This window comes from Molothrus ater, chromosome 3 (assembly GCF_012460135.2).
Source record: "Molothrus ater isolate BHLD 08-10-18 breed brown headed cowbird chromosome 3, BPBGC_Mater_1.1, whole genome shotgun sequence".
Classification (NCBI taxonomy): Eukaryota; Metazoa; Chordata; class Aves; order Passeriformes; family Icteridae; genus Molothrus; species Molothrus ater.
Genome location: NC_050480.2, coordinates 11061280 through 11086112, shown reverse-complemented (window position 1 = coordinate 11086112; position 24833 = coordinate 11061280). Strand labels below are relative to the sequence as shown.

General features: G+C 36.3%; 1 protein-coding gene across 29 annotated transcripts in view; it reads right to left on the bottom strand.

Moving 5' to 3' along the window:
- NRXN1 (neurexin 1) overlaps positions 1-24833 on the bottom strand; it is a 678846-nt gene that overhangs the window by 594611 nt on the left and 59402 nt on the right. For 18 of the 29 annotated variants that reach the window (XM_054514185.1, XM_054514186.1, XM_054514193.1 and 15 more), the window contains exons 3-5: positions 5844-5861; positions 1200-1229; positions 361-372 (exon numbers count right to left, since the gene is read on the bottom strand). The exons of 5 other annotated variants lie outside the window; for them this stretch is intronic. In XM_054514185.1, the coding sequence (XP_054370160.1) occupies positions 361-372; positions 1200-1229; positions 5844-5861 (60 nt within the window). The remainder of the gene's footprint in view (positions 1-360; positions 373-1199; positions 1230-5843; positions 5862-24833) is intronic. 6 more of the 29 variants (XM_054514187.1, XM_036379383.2, XM_036379388.2 and 3 more) reach the window with 2 other exon arrangements.

Here is a 24833-nt window from a genome sequence, read left to right as displayed (position 1 = left end):
CAGAGAGTCTCTACTGAACAACATCACACTTTTTTTTTTTCTGTGTCTGATGGTTTAGACTGCAGCTCTTTGAGAACAGAAAAAGGCATACCTCAAAATGTGGCTGTTACTTCATCATGAACACTTCCTCTTTTATCACTGCCAAAGCTTCACATCCCTCACAAAACCAGGAAACAAACTTAGAAAATGGTCAGCCTCTACTTTAGGATAATTATCCTTACCTTGATATCCATGTAATATTTACTGTAAGAATATACCTACCTCATGTTATCAGTGCAAAAATTTTACATTCACTTGCATTATTTATACATACATTAAAGTATACTGATGGCATTAAAAATAAAGAAAATCATGTAATACCTTTACTTTTACCTATGGATTTGGTGAAATGGTTCCATGAAGAAAGCATTTCCAGACAAAAAGAGAATAAAGAAGAGGAGAGAAACAACAGTAAGAGTCATGAGTACATGTAAATGCAATAGTATCTGAACATGAAGAGACAAAGTATAAGGTAAGTGTCTGAAGACAAATGGAGATGCAATCAGTGTCATATTAGGGATTTAGTTTATTTCTTCCCAATCATGTACATGCAGAGAAACACAGAAATAACCCATGCTTAGATAATAAAGACTGTCACAAAGGTAACATGGACAATGGTTAGGAGGAAAAAAATCATTGCTTTTGTTAGGTAGCAAAATTGTACTCTCAGCATTCCAGAAGCCAGGAGCAGGTGCTTTCTGCACATTTCCAATCAGCCATGCATTAATGCAAATGGACTCTTCAATGTGTACAATGTTACAAGAGGAGCATCTTCTTTCAGGGGCTATCTGAAGAGTGGTCTGGCACTTTGTTTATCTTTTATAGGATCACCCATAATTGTATTTTCTGATAAGTACACAGAATTTTCGTAATCACTTTCTTATTTCTCTCACCTCTTTTTAGTTATTGTTTTGCAAGAGGGGGAGTTGAGGAGGCAGGAAGGACAAAAGCTTACGGAGCAAACAAAAAAAAACCAAAAAACCCAAAACCAACCAAAATCAAAAACGAAACAAGAAAAAGATGTGACTAAAACCATGTGTTTCTTTGCAGCCAAAGACAGCTTTCAAGCATTTGACCATCGGTTGCAGTGATGGATTCAAAGCAGCTACAGAACAAGAAGAAACAATGAAAGCAGAGTGGAAAAGGAACAGAGCCCATACCTTGGTCGCCCATCATCAGGTGCGCCAGACCTTGAAGGGAAACAAGAGCACAGTCAGCAATGAACAAGGGAGCACGGGAAGGTGGTGTTGTCACACTGACAAAAATGTTTTGTGACAGGCATCTGTTTCCTATAAGATGTCTGTATCACAGAGGGAAATCAAAGAGCATTTTTCAACCACTGGTTGGAATGCTTTGGGCTACAAGTAACAGAACTGCAATTCAAACACTGGGTGCTGTTTTATTGTGTATTTTTTTTTTCTGTGCAGTATTTGCATTGACAGAAAATAATAAAATGCTTTCAAATCCAACCAATTCCTTTAATAATCCATCTGTCTTTATCATATTTTGATTATATTGCTTTGAACACTTTGCTGAGAGGACTTCCTGTCCTCTGCATGTGAAATGATGTTTAAACCCTGGAGAAGTTTAAACCTGAAAAATGGGCTGGGTCTGATCTTTTTCCCCTCATAAAAATGAGCATTTCAGGTAATTAAATAAAATTTATTCATCACATTGAAATGATAATGCAAAGAATGTCTCCTTATTTGTGTGAAATGTGACAGTAGAATGAATTTGTTCCAGAGAAGGCAAATTATTACATATGCAATATAAAATACATAGTAATAAAGAAAATTTAACTGACAGCTTCTGCAACTACTTCTTCAATCTGTGAGAAATAGATTTTGCTTTATACTTGTGAGATAAAATCCCATCACACCAGAATAGGTCTAGTGACATTTCAAAGCAGATGTCCATTATGATAATCACTCATCCAGAGCCAAATTTTGTTACTCTTCAAGGAAAAATATTAATCTTCTTTAATCATGATAATAAAATGATACTTAAATCTCACTGAGTATAATGTGATGTTGGGAGAATATTTTTCTTAGATATATGAAGGTTTTTCAATTTTTATGTCTGATTTTAAAACAGACTTATCCTTGTTGAATTTAGCTGTCTTAGGATCCACTTCAAGAGTTATTGGTTGTTCATGTGTAAAATGTGCTCCTCTTCTCAAAAAATCCATACATTATTTTCTTAATTGCAATTAATTGAAATTAATTCACACAAAGAAGGTGAGCAATAAAATATCCTTCTCTTTATTGGAGAGCAGACTTCCTAGAGAGAGAGTTTCTGTGATTTCTAATTCACAAAGAAAATTAGGTGCACAAATGACTCACACTACTTGGGGGTAGTTCAAAGAAGATACTCCCGACTGCAATCAGTCTAAATGATTCTTCTCTTATCAGTTCCAAATCTCAAGTGATGTTCCAAGTAGTCTAACAATGGTTTTGTTGAATTATTGCTTTTTAATGTCACTCCTTTTAGATGTGTAGTTAAACTGAAGGGCCTGATGTGCCTGATCTCTTGTGCAATAAATTCTGTTTCCAAATACAGAGCTCTGCAGCTGGTGGGATTACCTGGGGCTCACAGCAATGTAAATGAAAGCTGACTGTGATCCTGAAGGGATGCCTGCATCAGCATTGCTTGGGAAGCATCACACAGCTGAACAGGCAGTTTGCAGCTTGTGAAAGAGAACAGAAATATTTTCATGGGTGCTCCTTCTCTGTAAGTGTTGCTGCAAGAGAGGCTTGCTGAATACACAGAGCATAAAGACCAGGTGATATTATTTAATTCATTCTTTTAGTGCTGGGTGTCCTTCCTTGGATCTCCTGACACGTGGCCTTTGGAAGTTTTAGTCTCCTCTTGTGATTGATTAATTTGTCTTTGGGTTTTAGCTTTTCGTGTTGGCAGCTATAGCAAGAAATCTCAGACTTTTGACTTGACCCTAATTGTATTTGATAAAGAAAAATTGAAACCAGTTGAACATTGCAACATCTTTTCCTTTAATGAAACAGTGACTTTTCAGTCACCACTTTATGTGAGATCTTTCAAACAAATCACTGTCCTGTCTCCCAGGGGAATGCAAAAAAGGTCATCTCTTACAATCTCACATTTACATATGAACTTTATAGCTATATGAACCTAAACAAAATTCTAGCTTCAGATTATCACTGCTTGATAGTGATCACTATTTTTGTAAAAATGATAAGTGAAATTGGTCAGTTGCAAAGAGATGACTCTTACACAATTTGAAGAAAAAATGTAAATAGCAGAAATACCTCTTGAAGACATCATAAAAACTGCTTGAATTTTAGGAGCCACTTACAGTGCTGTTCAATGAAAAAATGCAGCCAAGTGAATGTAAAGGACATACACTGCTCAAACCAAACATCTACCAATTAACAAATTCAGTACTCATCCTCAAGACACTTTATTTTGTTTCACTCTTTGTGTTACTTTCTTTGCAAGCAGTAAGGTCACCTTTACTCCCTTGCTAAAGGCACATGATGATACTTACCTTATTTCATATTTTTGCAATCTATGGGTGAAGGCTATTGAAGAGTGAAGCACTACTAGAACTGTACCTGTTCATTCCACAGAGGGGTTTAAAATGATACAGCTAAATCTGCCATGAGAGGAATCACTGCTAGATTTGAAAAATAAAAGTTAGCTTTTAATAGACCTGGGAAGTTTTATCCTTAAGTAGCCATGTATAGGCCTTCCACACATTGAAAATGCTCATTTGTGCACCATTACTTCAATTTCTTTGTGAATTAGGAATTCAAGATTTAGAAGGAATCCCTCATGTGTGATCCACTGCAACTCTCTCCTGAACTTGGCTCTCAGAGGAGAGAGTTAAGGAGAACAGGGTGGGATAGTGGAAGAGGATATGAAGGTAGGATACCATAGTTTGGTGTGTGAGTTCCATGCAGAGCACAGGCCAAAACAAAATTTAAATGTGATAAACCTGCAGTGAAGGTATTAAATGTAGTACAAATTCAGTAAAATGAAAAAACAGTAGCCTTTTTTACCAGAAGTATATACAAAATTGTATATTACATATTTCTGTTTGCTTATGTTGCCTAATTTACAGCGATGCTCAGATATCACAGAGATCAAAGATGAAAAATTTTAGCTCAGATTTCAAGTTGTGCTTTGGATACACAATTCTATGCTTCCATTTTTACATATTCATGCTCTGTAACTTTAATGTATGCATAAGTATCCAGACCCGTGTTGGAATAAATTTAAGGTTGCAGTTTTAAGAATTAGGTTCAGGTAAAGTCTGGATTAACAGTTATCCAGGTTTTATCTTCTACTGCTGTGCACAAATGAATATGTGAAATGCAATTGAACCTCCTTATCTAGTTATACTGAACTTAATTCAAATGTTGAGACTCATGTTGACACTAGTAAGAGTTTTATGCACAGATCAAATACAAGATTAGGTAGTTATTTCTAGGCTTTTATGTTTTTCAGCTAGAATTTCTATTCCAGTGTTGCTGAATACATTTTTATCTCACATTGAAAATGAAATTTTATTGACATGTACAAGCATGACGTGCCCACAAGTAAAGCACCAGAATTATTTGAATTTTCCTTCTCCTTGGGAAAACATATATATTAATAAAATTGCAGAGCATCATCTATGTGCTGAATCTGAGCACCTGCCTTCACACTTGAATACAGCAGCACAGAGAAATGAAGCATCAGCGCTTCAAGGCTTGAGAAAATCACCCCTAAAGAGGCAGGCACTGGCCCATGGTGAGTTGAAACCTGAATGAACTCAGGCCCCAGAATGGCTCACATGAGCACCCCAGGTCAGAGTCATGCCAGGACAGTCACTTTGCATATGAGTTAGTTTACAAAGTCCTTGCTTTTAAAATATTGGAATGAAATAAAATGGAGGCAACAATGAAATAAAATGGAGGCAACTTTTTCAGTTTGGATAGGTAAACTAATTTTTTCAAATAGATAATCATTTATCCAGTATGCAAAGATTCACCCCAGAAAGACTTTAAAGACATTTGTACATAAAAAAGCACCTGTACTTTTTAGCTTATAAGCAAAAAGACTTTAAAACTATCATATATTTGCATGTTTTGCCAGCTAATGGACTTACTTACCAATGTTCAGGATAGATGGCATTGTGCCTTAGTTTCCACTGCCCTATGCCATACTTTCATTAAAGGCACTTAATTACATACCAACTCAATTATTAAAATCACATGCTGCTTCTTTCACAGTGTCTCAAAGGCAAGTGCATTATGCTGAAAAGTTAGACAGAAAACCTCTTTTCCTAAAGCTTTGTGCTGTAAAGGATATTAGAGTAAGCAAGGTTTGTGGTATTAAAGAGAAAAGCGCTTTCCATTTTCCTAAGCAATTAAGAGACAGGAATTTACCATGCATTACTATTTCATTGGGAGGATTTAGGCTCCACATCAATGGGACAAATAGTTTCTTGAAGTGTTTTTCATACAGAACATGAGAAGAAATCAGTCCTGCAAATCTCCAGAGAGGTTTTGGATACGGTATCAGTCACACGAGTACAAATCCTGTTGTTTCAGTGGAGATATTCTGGAATTACAGCAATAAGGCCAAGGAGCTTTGCTTGTGTTCTGTATGAAAAAATAAATCACATCTATTTGATAAACTTGTATGCCTTTATGCAGGGGAAAATACAACTTACCGTACTGAATGATATGTGTACTTTTATAACATTAAGCAGAAGGAAAAAAAACCCCACTGAACAGAGGGGAAAAACAAGAGCTTAGGAAAATAAGGTAGAAAGCACCCACCTTCCACATAGTTGTCTTCTGTAAGCACATAACAGGGAAGGAGAGAAAAGGAAAACATTCATTAAGCAGCATGCAGACTGGAACTTGCCATTGCATGTCTTACTCATGCAAGGCATCAAACACAACATGCAAGTGCTCCATTGCTACAATCCAGAGGGAAAAACAAAAGCACCAGGGAAGCAGTGTTTCCTCTACTTAACAAAATGTATGTGATATGAAACAAAATACTCTTTGCCAAAGTGCAAATATTGTACAGGATTTAGTGCAGCTCTTGGTACATGCAACTATTATTATAGTTGGTTATTAATCAGAGGGTCTTCTTGTAAGATTTTTGTAACTGTATATTTTAAAACCACCAGTCATTTGTCATAGGGATTCTAAATTCATTTGGTACTACTTTCCCATTCTGAATTTTCCTGGATGATGAAATAGATGATTTTAAACTTCAGATAAGTTAAATTCTTGAATATGTTGTGAAGATGTTACCACAGGCAGCATGGCTGATCCTGCAGTCATTAGAGAGGCACCCTGGACATTGGGTCAAATCTCCAAATCCAGCAGGGAAAAAGTGGAACTTAAACTGGGTGGAATGAGTCAGAACTGTTGGATCATGTCCTACAGAATTGGTAAGCATCAGAAACTTGCACATTGTAAAAAATCAATCCATTCTCTGCCTGGTACAGTCAGCAAAGGCCACAGCAGTGCCAAGAATGGGCTCTGCCCCCCCATTAAATCAAAGGGCATTTTGCCAAAGGAAAGGCTGCTATCAACAAGCAACAACATTTGCCATTGTTTATACCCAACCCAACATCAATATGGAGCACAGGAAAGAAGGTTTTCCCAAAGCTTACGAAGCAAAAGGGGACTAAGAAATGAGTCTCCGTTAATAAAGTGGACAGAATTGAAAGCTGAGGAACAGGCTCAGTGTCCTAAAACTCATTTTGGTGCCTATAGTCCTCAGCTACTCCAATGGGAAGGTGATTTTGAGGGAGTACTTCTCTGATCATGACTGAGGAGGGAATAGGAGAGAGAAAATGGGAAAGGTAAAATAACAAAGGAAAACCATCACAGAAGTCAAGTAGATGGATGCTGTGGAGCCAACAAAGAGATGGGGAAGAGTGGCAGCACAGCTGGCTGCCAGCTGACTGCCTGGGAGATCTCCTGCTGCAGTTTATGCCATCTCCACCAGCTCTTCCTGGGGAGGGAGCATGCAGAACCCAGTGAAAATTGAAGGCCAGTTCTGCCATTATTGGTCATTTCTCATGGACTCATCCCATAGGAATAATGCCTTAAACTAATTTTGTTATGTTGTAACCAAAAAACAAATAACAAAACAAGTTACACAGAACTGGGCTTAATGATATATTTTAGGCACAGTGACATCCTCCCAGAATGTGTCACTTATCATAGCGAAAAGCCTTTATAAGTTAATGAAGAAAGCAATGAAAAAGGTCACCAAAACTCAACAGTATTCCAACAAATAATTTGAAAAATTTACCACTTTAAAAATAATAACTGCTATAAATGATGAATAATAAGGGTTTAAGGGTTTAATTATACAGTTGGATATTATAATCCATCTTTTCCATTCACACACTCTAAAAAAGAAATAGAATAAAATTCACTGAGATGATGAAGAACACCCAGTTTCACAAGACAAAGATATTATATTCTATATACAATGTAAATAGTGATATTTGGATATTATATTTGTGCTAAAAATGTGATATTTGGAGTGGCTTTTAGCAAAACTTTTCTAGAAGAGCCTTTTACCTTTAACTGCATACAGTAATTTCCTTTCTCTAAGTAAAAAAAAACCCATCCAAACTCAATGAAAAAATAAATTAGTTATTTCAATTGTTGTTTAACTTCAGGCTCTTTCATCTAATTCTGGTTATCACAGTGTTTGTATATTGCAATACCAACATTGCCATGGCATTCTTTTTGGTGGCCATGTTTAGCTTAACAAGATGTTTTAAAACCAGCATATGAACTTGCTGACAGCTGAGTTCAGTTCCTCATGATGTCAGACTCAAAGAAAAGGGCTCTGAAAATGACATCTGAGGCAGGATCAGATGGTTAAACCCATCTGGTTACAGGGTTTAGCACATTTGGTTTTATATCATGAGTCCTCCTCTTAGCAATAATTGGTATGCCTTTTTTGTGACTTTCACCAGAAAGATTTATACTGGCTGAGCAGCTTCCCCTAAATGTCTGACTGATTAAACTTTTAGTGATAGCAAGTCAAGCTGTCAAAACATTTTGAATTAAATAAAATGGAAAAAAGTCAAATTCCCACTCTGAATTAAACAGTGTATATAGCCAAACCCCTATGCACTAGTAAACAGCAATGAAAATTCATTCCTCCACAGGTTTTTGTCATGGTAAGTTAAACCATCTTAAACAGTTTTGCAATCTAAGAAAAAAATTAGTTCAGCTTCTTTATGGTACTTTATGAGGCTTTTACATTAGATTAGCATTGAGCACTTTAATTAAGGTAGGTTGTTTGTGATGGCTGATATATTTCCATATCACTAACACTCCACTTGGCTTTCCCGATTCCCATTTTCTAGGCATGGCTTATTCTTCTAAGCAGAATCTAAGAAGCCAGAAGGCCCAAATTATAGCCTTGCTTTTTATTCATTTGGCTGACTTCAGCCACTCTTAAAAAACAAAATAAAACAAAACCATTAAAAAAAAGGAAAAAAGAAAGATCATTAAAAGCCATTTATAATATCAAATCACAGCTCAGAGGGAACAATAATTTCCTCATTTAAATCAGGAGTAACTGCATTTATGTCATTAGATTTGCATTGGTGAAAAATTTCTGTACCTGGAGGAGAGTAGAGCTATACTACACATTTCTAGAGCTGCTGATTTTGATGGTTCAGCCATGCACAGAATTTACCAACATTTCTATCCATCCACTCAGAGGGACCTTATTGCCTACTGAATAGCTCTGCTGGCAGCAGTGGAACTCAAGGTGTTTAGGACCCAAAATGCCAACCCCAAATGCTGCAGGCAGTGGCACAGAGCTGCTCTTTCCTTTTCTGCACCAGCTGATCATACCAAGGACTTTTCACCCTGAAAACAGGTGAATTTCTCTTCAGCATTCTGACTTCAAAAAGATGTGGAAATTTTTCTATTTTTCACATTGCACCAAGCTCCTCACTTGAAGAACTAGAGAGTTCTTATCCACTGCAAATGCTTATTTCCAAGACCTTCCCCCATGACCACCACCAAAAAAATTAATTGCCCTGCTATTTTCTGTGTTTGCAACCTAATTCCTTCAGCCAAAGTCTGCTCTTGGTGCTATGAGTGTAATCTGTTGACTGTGCATATCGAGCCAAATACTGAGTTGATTTAAATCTGGTGTGACACAGCTGAAATCAGAGGAACCGCACAACTTACACAGGCTGTGAATCTGGCTTATTATCTCCAGATGAATTGTCTCAGGCTGTCCCTACTGAACTGAGAGCAGATTCTGCTCCTTTTTTTTTTTTTTGCAGCAAAAGCACAACCAATTCTAATTATTTTAGCATATGACTGTGATTTAGTGATATGAAAATGGGAATCATATTTTTACAGTATATTTTTACTAATTAAAGAATTGTTTTAATGACCAGTGATTCTTCAAGGAAACCTCAATTAAAAAAAAACAAAAAAACAAAAAACACCTGACTCTTTCTATGTTTAGTGATTATTTCTGCTATTACATTTTTTTCATCTGCTAGAGAATTTACACCTTAGCCACACAATTATGTAAGAACTGTATTTTCATGACAAACAGGAGAAACAGTAATTAGTATTTTGAAATTACAAAACCAGAAACAACACCATAAGAAATAGCGTATTAGCAGAGGGATATTTATAGTGCTTTTGCTCATGTCAATTTAGTTCACAATCACATTCCAGCAAGGAAGAATATAACATACTATAGACATATTTATGAAATTTCAAAAGGGATTCAGAAGCATGGCAAGTGATGAAATAGCATGAAATAAACCTATATTATCAAGATGTCTTGCAACAAGATTGATGGCTAGAAGCTTAAGACATAATATTTTGTTTTTCTCAAAGAATAATGCATAATTATACAACTCTCTAAATTATCTACCAAAAAAAACCTGTACTCAGAAATATCATTTCAGGGGGCAGCTTTATCTGTGGAACTGCTCCCAGCATTTCTTGGGTGGTGTAATTTAGCCTGTCACATCCATTTCTCAAATTAGTAGAGAAATTGATTTTATTGACATGGGGTTCAAAACAAAATATTTGGAAAGGATATGAAAATATGAAGTATGTTATGAAGTATGTTAGAAAGCATGAACAGTCCTATAGTCAATAATGATGAATTAAAGCAATATATTGAATATCCATGGTCATGAGCATTGATCCTCTCAAGTGCTGTGTATCTGACAAATTCCATTAGGATTATTTGCATTTTTTAGAAATTACTTTTGAAAAATGCACTTCACATATTGATTGCCATTATTGACTGCAATTATGAATAATCAGAAATGGATTATAAAGATACCTGGTACTCTGATTTTGTTGCAGCCTGCTTTAGTATTGGGTAAACAGGGTAACAGCATTTCCCAATCCTGTTGGGATTCTTAAACAAAATCTAGAAATCTACCAGAATCTAGGCAGGAGGGCTTAGGAGTTCCTACATTTCCACATTAGATCTGAAATCAATGTACAGCCCCTCTTAGTCTCCACACAGCTTTGGATAGACTCCTTTAGAGGGCTTTCCAGTGCCATCGGTAGAAATATGACAGGGACTTTATTGATATTTTTTGGCTGGAAAGGAGAAATTTCAGAATAACAGGAGTTAGGGCCCATTTTAGCTTCATTCTCGACCTACATCTCTTTGAGGATCCCTTCTTTTCTGGATTGCCCTGTTCAGGACTTGGGACAAAGGAGAGATCCCATCAGGAGCACTAAAGGACTGCCTTGATGAAAATAAGGACAAGGCTTTCTGCCAAATGAGGATCATTAGGGCACAATTAGATTTTTTTTACCAGCTTTTTACAAGACAAATCCATCAGCACAAATTCAGTATGCTTCTGTAAATCCTAGTAACATCCATGAATTTGTTCCAAGTGAGGCCATCTTTTCTCGACAGTATCCCAAGTGCTTTGAAAATGAAATAATGACAAGATCATTTAAGTTAAGCCCCTGTAGATGAGCTCCAAGTGTGAAGCAGCAAGTAAGGGGGTCAGTGCAAGTTTTGAGTGCACAAGCAGAGAAATAATGACCCGAAATAGAAAATGGCATTATTTTTGTGGCATAATTAAAACCATTACCATGTTAATTACAGTGTTCGTATATTTAAAATTAAGTAAAAAATGAGAGATGTTTCAGAAAAAAAAACTTTCCCCACAGTCATTCATGTCATTAAAAAAGAAAACTCAGCAACCATGTCTTACAAAGAAAGCCCTAAGATACTCCATCTGTTGAATAAATCCAAGATAAGATAAAGACATGTCTGAACCCAGTCTATAACTATCAAAAGTTCCTGATAGCTTAGGATAGAAGTCCTTTCAACCAAAGACTGTCATCAAGAGTCAGAAAAGTTCAAACTGAAAAGAAAACAAAATTATTCAATAAAGATAAAATAAGAATTGGCAATTCTAGGAAATTCTTCCCTGAAATCTTAAGACAGAGCTTTTCTCTAACAGAGACTGTATATCAATCATTGTTTTTGGGCTGCCTTGTAGCAATCACAGGAAGAGATTCTACCTTTTGCCATTTAGGAGGTCAGGTTAATATTCTCACAGTGGTACATTCTGGACAGAACTCCTATGAATCTATGAATTTTCTCTAGTTAAATGAGAACAGAAACCAAGCATAAACAACAGCAAATACTTCGACATTCTGTTAAACAGAAAAGTTTTCAAATAAATTGTTTTCTCAGAACCAATCTCTGCATCATTTATAAAAATATTTCACTGAGAAATATTTTCCATGAAGAATTCAAATATAATGGGTGAAAAAACCAAAACTATTCAGACAAAAATCTATTTTCCCTATGGTTCACCACAGGACAATATCTCCAGCCACAATTTACTTCTACCACCTGTTATATTTTTTATACATAACTTCTCTAGGTATTTGAGAAACAGATGAGAAACAGAATCAAAATCAAGACATTATTAAATCACTATTTTTTCTGAGGCAACACCTTGTTTGTACTATTTCATTCCTGTGCAGATTTATCACTTTTCTAGTGCTTATTATCACAAGTGTATGAAACATAAAGACATTCAACATTGCTTTATTTTTATACTATTAATTCATGATGATTTTATTGTTACATATTTTTAGATGCTGCACATCTGATTGGGTTTTTGTGTGCCTGGAGCCACAGGAGTTGACAGATAAGTACATCTTTGATACTCTCATCTCCTTTTTTCTCAACTGCTTCCTGAAAACGACAATTTTGGAAAGTTGCTTGTTCTCTCCTGTTAGTAGTTTTGACCATACAGACTTCTACAGTCTCAGTGGAGAGATCATGTATATATAAAAATTACTGCTTTTTAATTGCATTAAAATCCCCAGAAATTTTACTTTGGCCATATTTTCCCACCTCATTAATTTTTTTTCTCCAAAATGGGTCTTGCTACTCTCATATTTACTATACTTATAACCTGTCTACAATGCATCAATACTACAAAGAAATTTTAATCAGCCACTGGGACAAGCATTCCTGAATCTCTGTTATGGCTGTAGTCACTACAACCAGGAAGCATTTTTTTTTTTTAATAACTGAATTTAGTAATATTAATAGAGGTAGTGAAAAGAGAAATAAATCATTTGCATAAGTGAGGGTGAATCAAATAACCACATTCCCTCCTCAGTATTTTAATTTCCTTGCATAAGTAGGAAATGAAACACAATGTAAATCCATGTATTTTACTTAATAATCAGATATTCTTTAAGAACTGCTGCTCTTTTCCTGTTTATCCTCTGGAACTATTTCTCTGGATTTGAAAAATTCAATTTCCACTGAAAATCTCTGGGATTTACACACTTTACCTTGTTTTGTGCATTAGGATCTCTTCCCTGTAATCACTATAGGTCTTATTTCCTACCACAGAGAATGGAGAGACTCACTAGAACTACAAACTGACTGTATATTGTTCACTTTACAACTTCTCTTTTCTTGCTGGGATTATTTTCATTCCTTTGAATTTTCCTCAGTTTTGCCCAGCTGGCTACATGGCATGAAAATATATTTTCAGGCTATTCCTATCAAAACCTTTCACACAGAATTAACTTTTCTGGTTGGCAGAGAGCAATGTCAAGTACAGATTATGTTCTATGAAAGTGATGTGGGATGACACAGATATTTCTATTTCAAGAATACCCATTTTGAAATTAATTTGAGAAATTCATAATGCAACTTATTTTAACATATTCTTTAATAAACAGCTGTGAAATGAGGAATAAAGAATTTTTGGGATCACTCATGCTTGTTTTGATGTATGTGAGAGTAGAAACATTTCCTTGTTGCACTCTGCTTTGTCAATTTGTCCTCTTGGATAGTCAATTATGGCTATCCAATAGGCTGCAAATTCAGGTTCAGTTACTATCAGAAGAAATCAAATCCCTCTCCAATCTTCCTTTCAGCAAAACTGGTCTCTTAGACCCATTAATGGAATAGGATTAGCTGAGCTGACAGAGAGTAAAAATGCAGTGCAGTGATTGAATGGCAGAAGCAATTTTCCAACTGGATGGCAGCTTTACGGAGGCGATGATCCAGTGGATAACATCAGCAGGACACTCAAAGGAGGAGAGGTCATGGGTTTTGTCCATGAGAGGGATATTATTTTTACTCAATACTTCCTAAAACTTTCCTACTGGTTGTTTATTGCGCAGTGTACTGGCAGCTATCTACACTTGCACAATCTCAACTGTGCAAATATAGCATTTCTGCTTTATAGGAGTGGGGACATATGACTGCACATTTTGCCTATCTGAGATATTCACTCAGGCCCTGACTTTGTAGCTGGATATTTGTGCCTTCCCAGACTGGTAGAACACCAAAATTAGCATGACAGCATGCAAAGCCAGCCATATTTTTGTATTCACACACTGTCTTTATAAAAAATAAAAAAAGAGAGGAATGTTTATGTGCTATCCTGATGCCATGACTTTGACACAGGCGGCTGAAGACGATTTGCTATGAAGTGTTCTTGAGAGTTAGTAGCTAAAAATGTTGAAGACACACCGTACATAATTAAAAATAGAATACCAATATTCAAAATCATTTTGTTGCATAGTTCTTTAGCTCGCCACCATGAAATTTTCTTGGCTACTGTTGAGATTCATTTTGTGAATGTGAACCGAGCTGAAGTTGCCTTTGGAAGACATTAGAATGATACAGAACAAACCTTCTCCTCATTTAAATGGCAGTTTCCTCTGAAGTGAGTAAAGCTGTACACTGAAAGTCAGCATACTGTAACAGAGTCCTTAATTTGACATCAAATTAAAATTTAATCATAGCTGTCTGTGACTGCAAGTGAACAAAATAGATATCTTAATTTTTTTATTAAATGAACTTAATTTTCTCCTTTACTAGTCTCCACTCATTTCAATCATAATGCTGAATGTTATTCTGATTAATTAGTTGTTATAGATAATGACAATATAATTACAAGAAATTTTACAATTAAAAAAAAAATCAACATTTCTTCACGTAAAATCTGGTCATCCTTAGCTAAAGTAAGAACTGATACATTTCTTCTTTCCTCCACAGATTTTACAGAAACTGCAAAATATTATTATTTTCGGTTTTTTGTAGTCATGTGAATGGCTGGATTGAGCTTCTGTGTGTTCAGAGTACTTATATGTATTGCAACCAGTGACATGCTTTAGAACTATTCTTGGTTTTCATTAATCACTTTGATATGAATTGGTTAAACTGTTATTTTCTTGGCATGAGGTTATATATTGTAACTTTTATAACACTCCTAAGTGATGTAACAAACATTCAGGCATTAGTTTAGTATAGGTGAAAAAGGTGGCTCTGAGAAGGAGAAACTGTACCTGACGTGTTTGTGCAAACCCATGGTGTTGGGGTGAGCTACACTGATTTATCATCTATTACTGTTCCCATCTCAGAACTGTACAAATAAAATTTCTAATGGTAGTAGATAGTAGAAAATGTTTCAAAATAGTCCCATATTTAGGGTTTATAGAAATTAACCCAAGACAGCTAGTTCTTCTCCTCCTAAGAGTTAATCAGCAGCACAGACTCACACAATGATTAAGGTAGAAAAAGCCTCTGGAGGTCATGTGGTCCAATCTCCCTGTGCATGCTGATGGCCCAGGGTCGTGGTCAGATGGCTCTGGAATATATCCTATGTTGGAAACTCCACTGTCCCTAAGGGAATCTTATGGGAGACAGTGTCAAAGTCTTTACTGAAGTCCAGGTAGACAACAATCAGTGCTCTGCTCTCACCTACCACATCAGTCAACCCATCACAGAGGTTTATGAAGTTGGTCAAGTATGACTTACCCTTGGTGAAGCCATACTGACTATTCCTGATTTCTCATCCTTAGTGCACCTGGAAATGGTTTCCAGGATTAGCTGCTCCATCTTGCTCCCAGAGAACGCAGTGACTCTTATCAGCCTGTAGCTCCCTAGTCCTTCTTCTTGCCCTTCTTGAAGATGGAAATGACATTTGCATTCTTCTATCTTTGGGAATTTCTCCCACTCGCCATGATTAATCAAAGACTATCGAGAGTGGCCCCACAATGACAGGGGACAGTTCCCTCAGCATATATGGCTGTATCCCATCAGGTGTCATGGACTTACATATGGGCAGTTTGCACAAGTATTCTCTGACATGATCTTCTTCCACCAAGAGTACATCCCCCTTGGTCTACTCTTTCCTTTTTTACTCAGGGACCTGGGATTCCTGAACACTGATTCTGCTAGTAAAGGCTGAGGCAAAAAAGGCGTCCGAGACCTCTTTCTTTTTCGTGTCCTGTGTCACCATGTCCCCTGTTTTGTGGCCAATGGGTCTCCATTTTCCCTGTTCTTTTTGTCAGTAATGTACTTATAGTAGCCGTTGCTGTCTTTGACATCCCTGGACAGCTGAAATTCCATTTGGGCTTTGGCTTTCCTCACTTCAGTATTGGATGCTCAGACAGTGCTTCTGTATTCCTTCCAGCCCTACCTGTCCTTGCTTCCACCCCTTGTAGGTGTTTTTGGTTTTGTTTCGTTTTTTGGTTTGGTTTCGTTTGTTGGTTGTTGTTTTTTTTGGGGTGGAGGTGATCCATAAATATCAACCTGCTCCCTTGGATCCCTTTGTCTCCAAGGCCTTACCCATGAAACTCTTCTGAGCAGATCTTTGAAGAGGCCAAGGTCAGCTCTTCTGAAGGCAACTGTTGTGTTTTTCTCACTCTTCTTTGTGTCTTCAGAGTCCTGAACTCCACCATGGCCACTACAGACGAAGTTTCCTGAACTTCACATTCAGAATGAGCCCCTCCTTTTTTGGTGTATGTGGTCCAGGAGACTGCCTCTCCTTATTGGCTCTGATCTCATTTGGAGGTGGAAGTTACCATCAATACACTCCGGGAGCATCCATGTCTGCTTATATCCTCCTATGTTGTCCCCCAGCAGACACCATGGTGGCTGGCTGATGTTCCATGTGAGAAGCAGGGCCTGTGAGTCTAACATTCCTCCTACCCATCCATAGGCCTCATCTGCTTGTTCTTTCAGGTCAAGTGGATTATAGCAGACACCTTCTATAATGTCATTTTTGCCAGTTCTTGAAGTCTTCCTTATTACCTTTGTCCCTTTCTGAAAGAAATTGCTTGGATCTGTGTCCTGATGCTCATCTTCAGTCACTTCATATTTTTTCCTAAACCTACATTCCCTTCAGCATAGGCCACATGAAGTTATTTTTTTTGTTTAGTCATATTGTAATGTAACTCGTGTATCATAATACATCAGCATGGTACCACACTGCCAATTAAAATGTGGGAAAGCATCTTTTCCACTTTTAGCTCCTTCACAGCTGGAAAATTGGTTAGGACAACGAAGATGGCATCAAGAAAAATAAATATAGGATTCTCTAGTGAAAAACTATTTCTGGCATAGAACTTTATCAGAACCAATTCTAATATCTTTCCACAAAAACTCTTATAAAAAAGTTGTCTCTGTATTGCCTTGTAGCACAAATGAAGGGGACAGTAGGGAACACTGTAATGACCTTTCATGGGACTGAGTCAAGCAGGATCTTAGAAGGAAATTAATGAGAACATCTAGAAGTAGAGCTATGGAAGGAGCTACAGGGGAGACATAAATATTACTGATTCAGTAATATAAAAAAAATGTATCTAATAAAATCTGTTCTGAATGCATTTCTAAGATAGCATTGAGGTTGCTTCTTAAGCATGATACAAAATGGTATTTCTTATATATTGAAAGCAAAATAAGGAGATTAAGCAAACTTTCCAACAAGAAAAATCCTGCTCTGTAAGGTAAACGCTGGCAAATAACAAAAATCTTGTTTGATTGTTAGCCCATTATTGAAATGAACACAAAAATCATCTGGTTCCTAGTTTTAATTCACGAAGAGGAGGAATAATTCTGAGGTTCCCAAAGTGGAAAAACTCCTACATCTAAACCATAATTAAAATTTCTTTCTGGCAGAATATTTATGCCATTAAGCAATTCACAGAATTATAATGATGAAAGCAAGTATCCCATATCGTATAACTCATGTACTTCATCAAGTTAACAAACCTCTCAAACAAAGCACAAGCATTTCTTGCACATTTTTTAAATCATATTTTCTGAACAAATAATCTTTCCATATACTAAGAGAGAAACTCATATTTGAAGATTGAATTTTTTTATGATTATATTCTCAATACATAGACCACATCAGAATATGAACATTGGTGTAATAATAATGCCTTATGCAATGTAAAGGGTGTACAGGTGTAATGAATGCAGCCAACAGAGTGAACAAATGATGAGCTATGGTCCAACTAGTCATACCAAAACAGAAACAATCTGCACATTGAACACAGGAAAAAGATTTAACTTCACTAACACAAAACTCCAGAATGTCACATCAAGCCAAGGGACAGAAATAGATCACACTGAACTGCAGGATAAGTCTCTTTAAAATTCAACAAAACAAAAACTAATGCATATGAAGGTGTGGAATTTGAGAATTTGAGAAGGAGTATCAATTAATAGGATTTTGAGGTTTTTTGCATGTTCTTTTGTTTAAAGGAAATAGTTTAAGGAATTTGTGATTATAACTTGTTCCAAAAAACTATAAAAACTGTACAAAAGGCTCTAACAACATAATTTAAATTATTTTCAATTGTAAAACCTCTTTATATAGCAGGTTAAAAAGTGCTTGATTCATTTTCTCATTCTGCTTTCTGAAGCTTACAGCAAGAGCTGTCTTGCTTTATGGAATGCATGTTAAAAGTTCCTATTGTGAAGAACATCTAATGCTCGTAAATAATTTGCTTCTAAGAATAAAGAAAAAAATCAAACCACATTTCCCAAAATGTGCTTATAATACATGGAGAGCAGTCATCTCATTTTAGTTTCATTAAAACAAACCAACTCACCCTCCCCAACACCCCATTTATCTCCAAAAATACTTTACAATAGAAAGGTCTCAGGTGTTTTTCTTTTATCACTTTGAATGTGCTTCAATATTCTATATTGACAACTGCAAATTTTTATTCAGTCTGCATTTTTAGTGAGTTCCCACAGTTTTCTGTAGTGGGCCAAATTCTTAAAATACATCACCTTCTGGTTAGGGCATTGGCACAACCCTTAAACAACACTGATGTTATTGTTCTCTTACATCCTGCATCAAGTGGCATCGGTATGGATTTAAAAGACATGTAAAAGATGTATCCTAACAAATACTACAATTAAATGACAAAAAATGTACATGTTATTTATATAATGTCCTACATTATGTACTTTTCCTGTCCTCAGTAAAAAGAAGTCTGATGAGAAGTGTAAAATTGAAATTCTCAAAACATGTAAAGAGCTAGCAAAAAAATAATTGGAACAGAAAAACTGGGCAGGAATCATTCTTACGACATACAATGGGATCCTCTTTAGAATCCATTCAGGTGGACAGGAATGTTTTCATTAATTTACACAGCTGGGCTAAGACCTGAATTGCTCCATGAATTTCATAGTTTACCTGCTGTGCTGCTACTCATCATCTGCAACTCCCATTGAGACCTCAGGGTGAGTCACTGGAACACAATGAGGGCACCAGTCCCCTCTCTCTGCCAGGGAAGCATTTCTAATCAATAGCTTTTATTGCAATGGAAGTTACCACAAAGCTTTCAAGATCTGAGTTTATGTTGTAGTTAAAATGAGCTTAGTGCCATCTCTAGTGTGTAGTTACTTCACCAAGCTGCACATTATAAATTAGGTCAAGGCTGTTTGTGCAAACTGGTGTTTTAGAAGATGAAACAAAAGCAACGCAGAAGATGGTGATACTATCACATGAAAACCATCTTTGTATGTTTGATTTGTGGATGCCTACATACACATACATTCAGATACATATTTAGATGTGACTGGAGACAGTAAAAATAGGTCAAATAAATTTTTCATCTAAATTGATTTGAGTGAGTACGCAATGGGAAAGTGCAGATTCTGATGGAGATATAGTTATGTAAATCTCCACTGAGACAAGAGAGCTACTCCAAATATATGCAGACTGGTTTAAGTCCCTTACAACACAAGTTCAAATCTCTGGTTGAAAACCCCCTAAAACAATTTAGAACTGGAATTCTTCTCATAGAGTTGCATCATTCAACTACATACGCTTTGGAGTTTAAGAAGAGGACAAAGGCACTTAGGAAAAAAAAAATCTCTACAAGCATTTACTATTTTTTTCTTATTTGTCAAACTTTTGTAAAAATAACGGTAGTAACAAACAATAAATTATGTAAGCCAAAACCAGTGAAGAGTGGAGTACAGATCTGATTTGTGTAGCAACACACATCTTCTAAGTCCGAGCTTCGCCAGGACTGAAGAACAGTGTTTCACATGTGCTGGAAGAAAACAGCAGTACGAAGCACAACAGAAGTTCATTCTGTAGCACCAACAGCAGCAACAGCTCCTCTGAAGTGAGATAAATGCCCCACTGGAAATTTCAGGTCAAGAGGAACATTGCAATGGGATTACAGGACTGGGCAGAAAAGACTGAAGCTGGCACAGAGAGTTTAGTCGTTGTGCAGCAGTGATGCTCATTTGCTATCATTTGCATATAAAACTGATCTCACTTGCCTATGTAAATTGATTATACACTCCTGGAATTTGGTGGCTTTCTTAGCAAATAGAAGGATGACATGCATGCTAAAGAAGAAGAACGACAATAACAACAACAATGGGAGAAGAATTAAAAATGAAAATGGGGGGAAATAAGGAAAAGAATAGCAATTTCTTTTGGGAAAACTAAATGTGTAAGAGTTAGTGTAACTTAGCATAATTCCATGAATCTCACTGTCCTTGGGAGGTTTTCCAGGAATCAGTCCTTACACAAATATTTTCTGAAAAAATATTAAGCATTGAAGACACCTTTTTTTTCTTTTTCCTGCTCATAAGCAGTGATTATTTTTTCTTTTTGTATACATTTTTCTTTAACAAATATATTTATTGGGGCCAATCAAATGAAACAGTACTGAAATTTCAGATCTGTTTCTGTATATCCCTCTGAGCAATTCTCATGGTCATGTGAAGTAAACTACACTATGTTTGGTTGTTTCGTGCTTGGAGTTATTTTTATGTATTTTATTTGAAAAATGAACTGTAATTCCAGGTTTAGGTAGGAAAAAAGAAAAGATAACTTTATTTTTCCACCTTCAAAGAACAGGGCAAATTACAAACATGATTGTGATTCCCTCTGCCATTTGCAGTCTTTGCCCATTGTGCAATGCTTGGGGAAGCTATAAGAGGAAGCTGGAGGTCAGTCTACCAGTCAGGACTGGCTAGACTAAGACTAGTTGAGCTGATATCCAGGGATAAAAAAAGAAATTACACTCATTCATCAGTGCGAAATAGCACCCCATACACAATTGTTCAGAAAGCATTTGGCTGAACAGTCTTAAGTTATAGAGAGTCTCACTAGCAATACCTCAAACAAAAGAATTCCTTGGCAATAGATTTTCTGGCAGGATGCTCTGCCATGGAAAGCAAAGTAATAAGCGTGTATCATTGTCCTCAGTCTCCAGCAGCATCTCCCACTGACTTTGAGAGGTGTTGTTCATGTGAATCAAGGCTGATGTAAGAACAGCAGCTTAGGCAAGTACACAGTTTTTCACTAGGAAATTTGTAAACTTACATGCCCAGATTTGATTTCCAGTGCAGTATCAGCAAATCCTGTCACTGTTATATATTGGTTTGTGAACAAAACACTACAGGGATAGTATAAGGGTGATTTGAATGGAAGGCAAAATATTTGTAAAGGAACTGAAGAACAGAAATAGGTGAACTGTGGGGTAAAACAGGACACATTACCTTGCTGAACAGGACCCTCTCTAGAAGAGATGATGTGAATATAAACTTACATACAATATGCAATATCATGTATTGTGTCACAGAGATCCAAAACATGCTTCAGTAGACTCTGGAACTCTACCCCACTCATTTTTCATATGTATGGAAAACCCCTCCCCCATACAGCCCTCAAAAAAAGCCCATGCAGGAGTTACACAGCACCTTGAAAAATCAGATTCTGAGAAAGCATTTTTGTCCCTTAGGACATGAGCATTACCCCTCACAGAAAATAATCACATAGCTCTGATGATATGAAAAAGATGGAAATTACAGTTCCCAAGGCTACTAGTAAACAAATATCAAGAGAAAAAATGGGTCTTGGTCTCTACAGGCAGCTACAGATATACTGCGGCTCTGTTGTGGAATCAAACCAAAGCATTTAATCTTGTTCTAAAGTTATATTTTACTGCTAAACCTACCACTTTGGTTTTGGGGAAAAAATTCTCCTAAATTGGTTCTTAGGGTTAATTTTTGCTCACTCTACTTCTGCTTTTTCTTTTTTTTTCCTTTTTTTTTTTTAATTTTTGAAGTTTGATCCCTAAAAATATCTCTCAGTTTTCAGGTGATTCTATACACCTGGGCTTTGAGCACTGAGCTCATAACTTTGAAAGGAGAAATCTTTTTTAGTGCACTGATGAAGTACTCACACTTCATTAAGCATTGAAACCTCTCCATGGTTCTACAGTGTGTTTCATGAAAGGACCTCAGCAGTTTATGCTTATAAATGCCTCCCTGCAGCAGACAGAAAATTTGGTAGTTAATATTTCTGTGCAAGCAGAAGTGGTGCTTGAGACTTGTGTGAAAGGCATTCAGTTGAATGTGTGCATCTAGGAATTCTTCCTCTCACAGCTGAGCAGGAGAAAACACAATAGGGGAATTTTAAATTGATTCAGGAAAATTGAAGAATAAAAGCATGGTAGAGGAGATAAGGCTTAGACATATAATTCAGGTAGGTGACATCCAGATCTAGGAAAGGTCAAGTAGGAATCATCCAAGGCATACAGTATTTTACTGCAAGAGGAGAATTGTTTAAATTGTGTTTAATGCTGCTTCTTTGGACTATAATATCTGTGAAAGTTGTTGCTATCTTTTGCATGGATTTAATTCTAAAACTCTATTTTGTTAGATAGGTGAAAATATGCTGTGCAGAATGTGATGAGAATTTGCGACCTCCTTATTTTATTCAGCTAGGAAAATAAGGAGGGAAAGTTCTCATAGGAGTCGTTTATTGTCTAAAATCACAGAATATTCTGAGTTGGAAGGGACTCACAAAGATCATTGAAGTCTAACTCTTTAATGAATGGCCCATATGGGGATTGAAGCTTGACCTTATTATCACCATGCTCTAAATGTTTGTTTATTCTAAGGATCTTGGTTGTTCCTCCATTTAGACTACTTTTTGTTTTTAGCAATAGTACTATTTGAACTACTATTTTTGCAATTCTTATCATGACAAAAAGCAGTTAGCAGGCAAGAAAGAGACCAGAATCTTCTGCACCCCAGATATATATACTTATTTTTAGGAAATGCCTCCCAAGTGCAAATTTAATTTCTTGCAGACTTTCCCTTTTCCCTTTAGCCTTATGTCTCCTGTAGAAAGAATTGTAGATTTAATACGAAGAACAAAATGTCAAACAGAAGAAAATAAAGAAGACTTACTTTTTTTTCCACCAAGAGGAAAGTTAAAAAATCTCTTCTTATCAAGCGTAATAGAGAAGGAATGTTGTTACATATGCAGAAAAACTTTCTCAGGAGAGAAATATGGAAGAGAAATATTCAGTTCAGTTGGGTCCAAAACTACAAGGTCTTCAAAAAGCAACCAGAACAACAAAAGCACCACATATTATTCATTGCAATAACATTACGTGCCAAAACATCAAGCCACTTCAGGAAAGAGGTAAATACAAACAATTCCCTTAGACTTTCTCATCTACCTCTACACTACAGGATCTAAAACTCAGAGACACGAGAAGCAGCCAAGTTTCACCAAAGGTTTACATTGTTCCAGACTTAATTCTGTCATTTCTTGGGCTAGTCATGACCCTGTAAATTCCAAACCAAGCAAACTGAAATAATGTTTGTGTTGCTGGATTCTTTTCCTATTTTCTAATCATTATAGAAAAACAGTGCCATGGCTCCACAATCCTCTGTCTTGTCTCCTCCCTTTTTCCAGTAATAAACTCCTGCTGCAACCCTCATTTTCTGTGGTTAGTCAACATAGAAACAAGTAGGATTTTTCTACAACCTGACTACTGGGAGTAAGGAAGGGAAAAAAACCCAAAAACCAAGTCATAATTTCTAACTTAAAGGCAAAAATATTTCATATTAAAATCAAATAATCATAAACTGAATTATTACAGCTACTAGCAGTTTTTGTCTTTGGCCTTTAGTGCATTGGAATATTTAATTCTGTGGCCACCAGCTGTTAAGCAGAATATTTTACCAGGGATGTATCAGTGTAATTAAGTGTGATAAAAACCAGAAACATCCAGCATGTTTTTCTGCCTTAGTGTAGGATAAACTCTATGTCAGTCCTTAAAATATTTATCTAATGTCTTTTCATCCCTTAGTCCCATTACATCTTTTTCAGTGTTTCACTATTTGCATCATTAAAAAAGACCTTCCTACTGTTTAAACTTACAATTAATTGATAAAAACTCAGATTATTTATTTCCTTTTTATGCCACCCTTTACAAACCTGACCTTTGCCATCAGGTCCTCCCTCAGTTATTTCTTTTGTATGGTACATAACCCAACTGTTCAGTTTTTTATTTTATAGTTCTGCTTTGTTTCTGACATGCAATGGTTAAAACTGAATGCAGAATTCCAGCCTTGAGTACTGCCCTGAGCAGAATTGGATAATTACTTCACCATGTCTTACAAGATGTATTTCCATTTACAAGAGATAAAATGTTCCCTAGATTTTTTTACAACTTCATGGCTTTGCTAACCCCTGTACAGAATGTGATACATGCATACTCACAGATTCTTTTCCAAAGAAACACTATTTCACCAAGTTTTTTCTACACCATATTTTTGCTGTCCATAATTTCTTCCTACGCCTAGCACCTTCCACTTGCTTCCACAGAGTTTTAACATATTTTTTGGTCCTTTTCTCTAATTTGTCAAAGCTGATTTTGAATTCAAAGCTTGCTCTTGAATATGCTTTTTCTCTTCCCCAGCTCTGCATTATCACAGATTTAATAAACTTAGTCTGTGCTCTACCATCCAGGCTGATTAAAGGAAAATAGCAAAGAATTGATTCCAGGAGGGATGCCTTGTGGTTGGTTTGTCCTTTCACTTTGACAGGCAATTACTGGCAACTCGCACAGTTATCCAGAAACTTCGCATGAAATTTATTAATTTAGAAACTTAATCTAGCCCAAGATTCCCTAGCTTGCTTAAGAGAATATCGT